Here is an 11,553-nt window from a genome sequence, read left to right on the forward strand (position 1 = left end):
GAGAGCAGATATAAGACGGGAGTTTACCCAACATGGCTTTATATATGAACATGTACCAATGAGTGAGCCTCCGTACAGTAAGTGATGGCAAACCTGCCTTGGCATACAGGGTACAGTGAGGAGTACGTGCTTTACAATTTGTCAAAAATCTCAGCGCACTGTGATAGGCGGCATCTAACTTGATCAGGTAATGGGCAGGTGCATTCATATAAACCAGATCAGCATAGTCCAGCACAGGTAAAAAGGTCACAGTGATTAGCCTTTTCCTGGCCTCAAGTGAGAAACAGGACTTGTTTCTGAAAAAGAAACCTAGCCTAATGGCGCAGTTCCACTACAGCGCGGAGCTCGCTTTAAGCGTGCCGTGTCGTGCCGTGCACGTTTTTGGTTGCGCTTCCACTAGGCCTAGTTCCGGCCCGGCCCGGCCCGGGGCCACTTTTTCACGTCTTTTCTGGCCCGAGAAAATTGTGGTTCTATCGAGGCCAACAAACAGGGCTGAGTCGGGCTGAGTATGCTAAACTAGAGAGAGGAGCGCTGCAAGGGGGCTACAACTACAACAAGATGGACATATTTGACCGTGATTTAATTGTAATACACGTTTCAAAATGATGCCGAAGTAACAACATACTGATACCGGTTAGTAAAAACCATGAATTAATGCTTTGTCAAGTCTGCAGACAGACGGCAGGCGAAAAACCTTTTAAAATGCGTGTTTTTCTAGGTGGAGATTGGCTAAGCTAACGCAGTATATGCTCCGACCGTCCACACTCACAACAACGGCCTATACAGACATAAATAAAGCAGCGACTATATTCGCCATGACACAGGCAGTCTGTGGTGTGTACTTGTTTAACTTTTGTCGAGTTTCTGAACATATATAAGGAGCTGTGAGCTCTGAGTGCTAACAGCTAACGGCTGTGTTGTGTTTCTGGAGTTCTCACTGAAGATGACGTCACGGCTCCGCCTACACTGCGTTACTATAGTAACTACCCCAGTTCCTAAACTGTAATGGAAGCGCAGCATGAAGTGAGTCGGCCCTGTTAAGGCCAAGCCGTACCGAGCCGTACCGAGCGTGGCCGAGGCCGACCGTGTAGTGGAAATGTGCCATAACCCTCAGCTTTTTAAGCAGATTATTGACCTGAAGTTTAAAAGAGCCAGATACCAAGGTATTTATAACAGGCAACCACCTCAAGTATTTTTCCTTGTTTGTAGCCTTTATTTATCCATGTAAAAAATCCCATTGAGATCAACGATTTCTTTTACAAGGGAGACCTGCGCAGTAACAATATCCAAAGCGGTCCCTGGTGTCTTTTTGGCTTTTGAAAATAGCATTACCTTAGTTTTATCAACATTTAAAAGAAGCTTTAGTTCAGAGAGCTGAGTCTGAATAATATTAAAAACAGCCTGCAATTTAACAACAGCCTCCTTAATGGAGGGATCTACACAGTTGCCGATATAGTGCCAGATGCTGTGGCAAGGCAAGGAGGTAGCTCATTACGGATTTCACCGGTGGATAACGATTTAATGGCTTTCCAAAATGTTCTAGGATTATTTAGGCTTTTTTGTGGTAACTGACAGATAATACTTAGACTTAGCACTTTTGATTTGCGATGTGAAGCTATTTCTTAGCTGCCTAAAACAAAGCCATTCTACCTCTGAGCCTGATTGCCTAGCCTTTGCCCAGGCCTTGTTTCTCTCATGTAGGAGACTAGACAATTCAGCAGAGAATCAAGGATTGTCTCGTCCCTTCACTCTAAATTTACGCAGGGGTGCATGTCTATCAATAATTTCCATAAAACCAAGATAAAAATAAGACCATGCAGTTTCAACATCATCACACAGATCGATTTTCCCCAATCAAAACCAAACAGATCATGTACAAAACCCTGCTCCACAAAATGTTTTGTTTCTCTCTTTATGATAATGCGAGGTTTACCCTTTTGGACTTTTGTGTCCCTAATTGTGGCTACAACACAGTGATCACTCAAATCATTAGCAAATACTCCCACAGATGAGTATTTATGGGGAACATTAGTTAAAATGAGATCAATTAAGGAGGATTTATTTGGGGACTTAATATTTGGGCGAGTAGGACTGTCTGCAATCTGAGTAACATTTAATGAGATGCAAAGGTTTTTAAAATCCTCTGACACTGTAGTTAACCAGTCCCAGTTAAAATCGCCAAGTAGCACTATTTCCTTGTAGTCAAATTGAGATAAAAGATTTGCTAACGAAGACAAAGATTCCTTGACTGCTGAGGGGGGTCTGTAACAGCCCACCACCATGACCTGTTGACCCTTTGCCACTTCAATATTCAAGGCTAAACATTTGAGTTGCTTACTGATTTGGAAACCAACGTGGTTACACAGCTACACCAATGGTACAGCGCCCGGGTAGCAATGGGAGTGGGGGGGGAAGGAGGATGTCCGGTGCCTTGCTCAAGGGCACCACGGCAGGGCAGGAGGTGAACTGGGACCTCTCCAAGTAGCAGTCCACACTCCATATTTAGGTCTGTTCGGGGACTTGAACCGGCGACCCTGCGGCTCACAGTCCAAGCCCCTACTGACTGAGCCACTGCCGGACAAATCTCCTGTACCAAGGCTTTCCATCAAAAACCACAAAACATAAATGAATGAATGAATGCTGCTTCAAACACAATATGTAATTGAATTTAATTGAGTCTAGTCTGTCTTTCCGGATGCATTATATAAAAATTAAAACAAAGACAATTCAACAACTAATACATTTTTTGAACACTTAGTATTTTTATTCTTTAGCCGCACTTACTGTACAAACATATAATATATAAATGTAGGTTGCTCCCGACACACTTGTGTGTTTTCAATGTTTTATTCATGATTCATACAATGTATTGTCAATGAAAGGCTGCTGGACCTTTTCACATTGAACACACCTCAGGTGTCCTTGTTGGCAGGTGTTCCCACTTAAACAGTAATTAACACAGCCTTGAGGATCCTTTAAAAGAAGCTTCTTTGGATTCTGAAGACATTGTGGAAAGCTACTTGTTGGAGACGCTTGTTGCAGTTAGCAGGTATTAACTGTGGTTTGGGTGTTTAATTTTTTTATTTGTACTTTGTGCTACCTAATTGTTAATATGACCACTTTTGTCTATGCTTTACCTCTACAGTTGCTTGAAGAAATCACACAGCATACATATCCTGAATTTACCTAACAAAAATCATGTGAGTAGATAACTGACTTGTAGCTTATTGATTGGTAAGATTTAAACCTAATCTAAAATGAAATCTCTCTGCAGGATGTTGTGGATTTCCTGCATGCTTATTGGCTACATAACCTGTCATCCTATACAACAAGGTGAGACGATATTGCCTTAAGATTTTTACAATAAAATAAAGTGCTAACATGTTTTTCCTTTTGAAACAGAAGCTGCTGCTCCACGCTTCATGCATTGGCCACCCCCTTCTAACTATGGGTATTGGGGAAGAGGGGCGAGTTCTGACCTGGGCAGCAGCTCCCATCTACCAGGTGTACCCGTACCAAGATCTAACAAAGCTCCTGAACTTCCTGCTCTTCAAGAGGCCAGTTCCAGTGCTGGCCCTGGCAATTACAGGGCTCCAGATTTCTACCGCAGCCCTAACATGGCTGTGGTTAAAGATAACTATGCTAGTTTAAGGGATGAACGCTATAACAGCCCTGTGGTTCGTGAACCTGAGGTTGCGTATAGATATGACACCAGTGCTCCAGAGAACAATGTTGGTAGCTATTATAATTTAAAAGATGCTAGTTTGATGGATGGGCGCTATAACAACCCTCAGGTCAGTGAGCCTGAGGTTGCATATGCAGGGAATGGGTATAACGGCAATGCTCAAGTTGTCGGTTATGGTAGCTCCGCTAGTACTAAAGTAGGGGGTGGTTTGAGCTCTGAACTTGCTGGTGAAGAGGAACCTGAGCCAGTCTTCAGCGAGGTGGCTGGTCTGGAGCCAGTCTACTCCTTCAGCTCGCGTTCGAGATACCAACGCAAAAGGTCACAAGTTGCTCAAACCCGCTACATCCCAGGAGAGCCTGTTCCCTGGCCCATGCCACTACCCAGACACAACGGCAACCCCAGGGAAAGTGCTGCTGGTAACGCTCAAAGCAAATATGTCTTCTAAAGACCTTGCTGGTAAGACACAATTTTCTAAATGCCCTGTTTCTGTATCCATTATCCAACTGATGATTCACAAATGTTTTTGCTTTTGCAGGTCTTCAGTTCCAGATGACTGACTGCTGCTTTTCTTAATGTCAATATACCAATAAACTGTGCTTTCACAAAGGCTTTTGTAAATCTGTCTTTATTTTGGAATGTTGTCACAGAATATGACTTTGGTGAAATTGCAAATGCTTACAACTTAAACTGCAGCAACCAACTGCTCTGTAGAAACTCTCACTTGAAACTGAAAAGGGGATGGCCTTGAGGTGGTTTGGCTTTATTTTATTGTTTGTAATGCTTGCGTTTACAGAAGTGTTATCACTTAGCCATGGGACACAAAACACCGGGTTACGTATTGTAACCCTTGTTATATTAACACAGGCGGAGCCCTCTACTGGACTCTATGGGTACTACCTTATCATGCAAGCATTCACCTACTGAGATTTCTATAGACGTAGCCGGCCCCGGGGCGGGCCTACCTGAATGCGCGCGCATCTCACTTCCGTATAAAAGGAGGCCCCGCCTCCTGACCATCATCCTACACCACTCTTCAGTGAGCGGTATAGGACAGACAGTGCCCCAGGGTAGAGGGCTCCGCCTGTGTTAATGTAACAAGGATTACAATATGTAACCTGGCGTTATATCTCTCACAGGCTCCGCCCTCTACTGGACTCTATGGGAGCCCCGATGTATGCACGCACTGTCGTCCAACACACCGTTCCACCTCACTGTCCCTGACCGGCTTTAGCAGCCGCTGCGCCTCACTCGCCTCTCCCTCGGTTGTAACCGTGGAGAAGTCCGGGCTGCGGCCGATAGAGCACACCCTGACGCGCTTGCCATGCAAAAAAGTGTGCTCAAACAGTGCTGAGGGCTCCCCTGCGTCCGCCTATAGGCAGACGGGGAAAGTCCGCAGCCCTGTATGGGTTCACTATGCACCCTCTCTCCCGAATCCCTAAGGAACACGGGGAGAGCGCAAGTGCCCCCCATGTCCCCACACTCAGATACTGTTGCCCCAGCAAGCACAGACGCCTAGAAAGAGCCAGACATATCCAAGAGATAAAACTTTATGAAGAGGCCTGGCATTGACCAAGACGCAGCTGTGCATATATCCTCCACACTCACACCACTGAACAAAGCTGTTGACGCAGCCACAGCTCGTGTGGAGTGCGCACGGATCCCCGTGGGAGAGGCTCTCCCTGCACGCTCGTAGGCGTGTGCAATGCCTCCGCAAAGCCAGCCTGTCAGGCGTTTCTTGGACAGAGCTTTTCCAGTCACCCCGCCCCCGAAGCACACAAACAGCTGTTCAGTGCGTCTCAGGGTAGCTGTGTGCTCTACATAACATGCTAACGCGCGCACCGGGCAGAGGAGGTGTAATTTAACTTCCCTGGCCCCACCATGGGATGGAAGACTAAATCCCCCCAACTGAATAGCCCTCGACCTGAACGCACTCCTTAGGCTCTTGGGCACAAAGGAGGGGTTCGGTCTGAGTGTCGCCCCGCTCCGGTCACCCCGAATCAACAGGCAACTCGGGTGCACCGACAGAGCGGTCAACTCGGACACTCTTTTGGCTGACGTTAAGGCAAGTAGCAATGCTGTCTTCCACGACAGTGCTTTCAGGGAGGAGAGCTCAAGAGGCTCAAATGGTTCTGTGACCAGAGCCTCGAGCACCAGTGGCAGGTCCCACTGCGGGGCGGAGCCGTGCACTACTGGGCGCAGCCTCCTGACCCCCTGTAAAAACCGCACCATCAGTGGATGAGAAAAGGCTGACCTGCTGCATACACTTTTACCGTATAATGAGCAAGCCCTCTGTCCACCAATAACTGTAAGAAGGATAAAATAGAGCCCAACTCACAAGATAGGGGCTCTATTCTCCGATCCTCACACCATCGCTGGAATCCCAGCCACTTCGGCCTGTAACAGGCTGTGGTGGATCCTGCTCTCGCTGCCTGGATAGACTGAGGCCCCGCTCACACGGGACCGTTTGCGTTTATGCACAGTATGCGTATTCAAAAAAGTCTTCCGTTCACATGCATTTGTTTCATTTAACGTGTCTGTTCAAACGAGGCCGCTGGAAACGCTGTAGTACATATGCTGGGACTGTAAGTGGCGCTGTAACTTCCGCCAAAATACACCAAAAGCCGCGAAGAAGAGCAACCCGAGCAGCCCCCTGCAATGTTGCCATGGCTACCCTTCTGTTTAAGCCCCGAAACTGAAACTGAAAGAAACCGAATGTGTGGATATTGCATCGACCAGAAGCACGTCTCTGTGGAGAGGACGGCTCAGAAAGAGAGATATTCTCTACAAACACCGGGTGAGATCGCACCTTTGTCAATATAATGGATCAATGCATGAAATCTGACTCTGTTTATTTTGTTTAAGGAGTATATTGGGCGTTAACAATTCTGGTTTGCCTTTTATAATATTATTTCATTCAAGAACCCCTTGTGCGTTTAATTAACACAGCTATTTTTGATAGTTGCTACAGCAGAGAGGTGGGGCTATCGCAATTTTTTCAGGAAATATTCGTATAGAGGTGATTACACGGACTCGGTTGACCCCCCAGAGCGTTTCGTTTGCAAATCTATCCACCTTGGGACCCGTTATTGTTTGTGGGGTCAGTTTCTATCGGCCTCGTGTAAATAATAGGGCTATACGCACGCGAAACTATGCAGATACAAGCAGTTTTCTCCTCGTGTAAACGGCGCCTAACGCTGTCAGACAATCCACCCTGTCTCAGCCTGTCTCTCTCAGGAGCCAAGCCTGGAGAGGAAGGCCCAGAGTGGGTAACGCCCCGATTGCACCTGCCTCTTGAGACATCGCCCCCCAGAACTGGGGCTACCAGGGCTGGCCCACCTTCATCTGTGTCACCTCTGAGTACCACGGAGCCCCGACGCGATCCGGTGCTACTAGGATGACTGCCAGACGTTCTCGCCTCACTCTCCCTCGGAGAGGGAGAATGAGACGCAGCGGTGGAAAGGCGTATAGCAGCTTCCTTGGCCATGGCTCGTGTGCAAACGCGTCCACCCCCAAGGGCAGGTTGTCGCTCAGGGCCATGGAGAACCACAGTGTGCAAATTGGGGAGAAAAAAAAAAAAAAAGTTAGAAATTTAAAAAATATATATTTTTTAAATTTCATAACACAATTTCCCAATTTTGGATCAACAAAGTACATCTTATTATCTTATACTAACATAACTACGCCTATATTGTGTATAGCGTGCATAAACTATGGCGCACCCCCCCCCCCCCAAAATCAAGTTGAACTGCCCCAGCCCCAGTAAAAACCAGAGGTTTATGTGAAATTGTTCTTTTTTTGAAATAATGGTTTTAGTGTGCAATTATAGGTTTTAATTTTGTATTTGTGTTAATTTAAAATAAATCAAACTCCCAAAAAACGTACACAGTTTCTGTGTGCTTTTGTTAACATTAGAATTGACTGTGTAAGCGGCCGCGGGGGGGGAGCTTTAGAGAGCTCTCTCCTGAAAGACTGAGAGGCTCTGATAACCTCAGCTCAGTGAGGTAAAGGCACACCTTTATATGATCATTGTAGTTATAAAAAAATAAGAGAATAGATGAAAAACAGGTATAAAATACATATGACAGTAAAAAAAAGTTGTTATTAATAAACAAGAATAGAGTTTAAAAGGGGAGTGATTTGTAAAATATCCATAAAGAAAAAGTAAATCTGTTTACAGTTCTGTTTCATATTGATGTTGAGAGATGTATCCATAGATCTCTTCATTTTGCTCTCAAAGTGCACCAGATTGATGCTTTTAACTTCAATATTTAAAAAAAATAATCTTCCCGGGGGAGCATGCCCCCGGACCCCCCTAGAGGAGGTTAGGTCCACTTAAATCATGTTCACATGGATAAGAAACTAAAAAAATGTTTGCGTTTTGCACACATCTTGTGTCCATATCTTTCTGTTTTGGTGGTCATGCCACAACCGTGCACGTGCATGCATGCGTGAGTCATAGTGAGTGTCTGCATTTTGGGGTGGGGGGGCGCCAGCTAAAATCTTGCCTAGGGCAGCAAATTGGTCAGGGCCGGCCCTGGTGCCTCCTGTCATCATGAATGGACGTCTCTTTAAAATGACTACTCAGAGGAGAGGATTTCTCATTTCTCTAACCGCCTGCTGCTTCCACTCCTCTCTCCTCGGTTCCCCTCCTCGACTCCTCCGCTCGCATCTTCTGTGGGCGGGACTAAGACACGAGGATAGGAGTCGAGGAGGGAAGTCGAGGAGGGGACATTAGAGAATTGAGAAGCCTTCTATGAAATCAAGGAAAATGTTGACAGTCTCAAATACCTTAACGTAAGGCCATTTAAAGACCAATGTTTAACCTGTCTCTTTATGCTCTTTTTTTTCCAAATGGATGTTAAATGAACCTAAATAACCGAGGCTGCATTCTACAAGATCATTACATTGTGCCACCATGTTCATCATCTTTAGCTTATTGATGATGCATGAGTTTTTTGGGAGGGTTTTCTCAAAACATACAAGAATCCTTTATCCTTTAGTTTAGTTTTTGTTAAAGAAAACAATCTAAATTAAAACATCTTCAGATGGATCCACTGGACTGAAAGAGGGTGAGAAATTGGTATCTGTTAAATAATTAAATCTGACTGTCAGAAAAATGTAGCCAAGCAGAGTAAGAAGTACAATATTAACCCCTGAGATGTATTTGAGAAGAAACATAAAGAAGCATACAAGGGAAATAATCAAGAAAACGACATAAAATAGGTAATGAATAAAGCTATAATACTTCAGTAGGCCTATAGACTTTGTCAAAAAGATAAACACAAAAACAGTCACTGCCCCAAAAAAACTACAACATTGAATCCACTAGATGCCACTGTTGAATATAGCATTAACACTAACGAAGAAGTGTCTGACTTCCGGGTGAGCAGTACATAACCAGGAAGCGGGCCTCTCCTCGTTCCTTTTTCTCAAGAGCTAAACCACGTTGGTAGCTCATTTTCCTGGCTCACCGCTGTTCGTCTGAATTTCTTCCGAATAAGTCGGTCAGGGATACTCAAAATGGTATGTGTTGTTTGAATATAACTATTCTCTTGTAAGCAAAGTTTCCTAGTAGTGAATTTGTGTTTCATTGCTTAACCTAAACGATTTTAATGAAGGCTACTTGCTAACGTTAGCTACAGCTTAAGCTACCCGAAGTAGATGTCCCGCCAGATATCATTCACTAACTGGACTGCGTAATAATAATCCTCTGTTTAACAACATTATAAACCTGTTGGTACATAAGAAATATTGTATATCGTAAATCAAGACGCACTCTATAATTCGGCCTACTTAAAGTGCTCCAGCATCCATTGCTTACAGTTGCAGCATGTTAGTGTAGTGCCCCCATTGTGTCATATAGTTGGAAAAAGAGAAAAAGCAGATGGCCGCTTATTAACAAGTTGGGTGCATGCATCGACGGTGGAACTAGTCCATGGGTTATCTTAAACGACAATGTTTGTAGTAAATACTTTTTAATAGTTTAATATTAGGAATTCCACGTGCTAGTTCGTCGTGATGCATTTAGGTGCTCCACGTACATCTCCAGCGTGTTTGAAATCCGTAACCATTTGAAGTTCTATCCCGGCTTATTTAACTTAAAAATCATCATATGCTATTTCTTCATGGATTAAGCCCTATAGTTATGTTGCATATCATTTTAAAAGTCCTTTTAAACATAATGGTATTTCAAGACTAGTGTTTTTATGTTCCCCCCCCCCCCCCACACACTTTTTTCAGGCTTTCAAGGACACTGGAAAGGCACCTGTTGAGACTGAGGTTGCCATTCACCGCATCCGCATCACCCTCACCAGCCGCAATGTAAAATCTCTGGAGAAAGGTAAATAAGCTCATAATACTTTGTGGAAATGTAACCTGTATGTGAGCGATGAAGACACACTTCCATCGGATAAACCATGACGATGTGATATACGCTATTCTGAGCCATTGCTTTAAAATATCATGAGGACATTTTTGTTTGCTCGTGTTTTTAAAATGGTCTTTTTTTTTTGTAATCAGTCTGTGCAGACTTGATCCGTGGGGCTAAGGAGAAGAGCCTGAAGGTGAAGGGACCAGTCCGCATGCCAACCAAGGTACTGATATACATACACCTGAAATGTATTTATATTAATACATCGAATATAGGCTCCCAGTAACTTGGATGTGGCAATTTGGATTCAAGCTAAAACTGTTTTCTCCCCCCCTCCAGACCCTGCGCATCACCACCAGGAAAACTCCCTGTGGTGAGGGATCCAAAACCTGGGATCGCTTCCAGATGAGGATCCACAAGCGCCTGATTGATCTGCACAGTCCATCTGAAATCGTCAAGCAGATCACCTCCATCAGCATCGAACCTGGTGTAGAGGTTGAAGTAACCATCGCTGATGCATAAATGATGCAGCTGACTGAATAAAGAAATAAAAAAACTGTATTTATTGACTGCTGTTACTTTCTGAAGCATATTACTATATTTAAAGCTCAACTGCCCTTAAATGGCAGTTTGTGCGACAGGTATTTTGAAAATAATAAACTAGTAAACATGATTTTTTTTTTAGTTTCACCTGACGGATGTACTTAATTGAACTAATGGTGTTTACTACACTCGGGCAATAGATTCTCCACTCTTCCACAACTAATTCCTCGCTAATTCGGTGGAGTGTATTATACAGCTTTGTGCAGTTCTCAAAAGAATTTAATGCATTCTCATTTGTTGACTGCCCACTTGAATGGGAATGAAGATGACCATTGCATATCAAAGCTGCGTTAGAGTTGAAATGCCAAAAATAAGAAAATGTTCACCGCACATTATTTTGCCCTTTTTTTTTAATAAAGTCATCCTTTGCTTGTTTATAGCTCAGATCTGAAAGGTACAGACTATTTTTAGGCAAAAAAAACAAGTGATGGATACAGAATGACTAGCAACCATATAGCAATGGTCGTATTAGACCAAGTAAAGATATAGTTGCTGAGTTTTGTATATTGCTGTAACTTTAGGTGACTAACAAAAACAGTCTTACTATTTGGCCTATTAAAGGTTGTCTTTTATGCAAAATCCACTTCATGTCTTACACATGAACATGTGTAAAGAGATTCTGAAAGTTTCAGGAAAAAAGATTTGCTCACTTTGTGTCCTGATCCATTTATATAAAAACCTGAAAATCAGATTTTGGCCACTTGGTGTCATACGATTTTTGGGCTTGTGTAACCATTAGCGAATAACCAACCAAGGTAACACCCGCTCACCTTATCACCTGAATCTCCTAGCACTTTTGAAACGGGATTATGGGATGCTGCAATGATCTGTTTGGTTTTTCGAGTCAAACCCTTCAGAGACATGTTTTGTATATATCTGAGACCTATAATATATT

General features: G+C 43.9%; 2 protein-coding genes and 1 non-coding gene across 4 annotated transcripts; all 3 read left to right on the forward strand.

Moving 5' to 3' along the window:
* Positions 1 to 2,992: 2,992 nt before the first annotated feature.
* Positions 2,993 to 4,294, forward strand: LOC117483916. 2 transcript variants are annotated; one of them, XM_034132259.1, is made up of 5 exons: positions 2,993 to 3,049; positions 3,146 to 3,200; positions 3,275 to 3,333; positions 3,406 to 4,141; positions 4,221 to 4,294. In XM_034132259.1, coding segments are annotated over exons 2-4 (786 nt in total). In that variant the 5' UTR covers positions 2,993 to 3,049; positions 3,146 to 3,198; the 3' UTR covers positions 4,131 to 4,141; positions 4,221 to 4,294. The 2 variants fall into 2 exon arrangements, with proteins under 2 accessions (XP_033988150.1, XP_033988149.1); XM_034132258.1 differs by having other exon boundaries at positions 2,994 to 3,049; positions 3,403 to 4,141.
* Positions 4,295 to 9,077: 4,783 nt separating this feature from the next.
* On the forward strand, positions 9,078 to 10,616 carry rps20 (ribosomal protein S20). The gene is made up of 4 exons (XM_034132647.1): positions 9,078 to 9,208; positions 9,926 to 10,025; positions 10,205 to 10,278; positions 10,395 to 10,616. The coding sequence occupies exons 1-4, from the start codon at positions 9,206 to 9,208 to the stop codon at positions 10,575 to 10,577; spliced, it is 360 nt and encodes a 119-aa protein (XP_033988538.1). The 5' UTR covers positions 9,078 to 9,205; the 3' UTR covers positions 10,578 to 10,616.
* LOC117484169 lies at positions 10,068 to 10,135 on the forward strand. The gene has a single exon (XR_004556085.1). It is a non-coding gene; the product is annotated as a small nucleolar RNA U54 (small nucleolar RNA).
* Positions 10,617 to 11,553: the final 937 nt, after the last annotated feature.

This window comes from Trematomus bernacchii, unplaced genomic scaffold (assembly GCF_902827165.1).
Source record: "Trematomus bernacchii unplaced genomic scaffold, fTreBer1.1, whole genome shotgun sequence".
NCBI classification, from domain to species: Eukaryota; Metazoa; Chordata; class Actinopteri; order Perciformes; family Nototheniidae; genus Trematomus; species Trematomus bernacchii.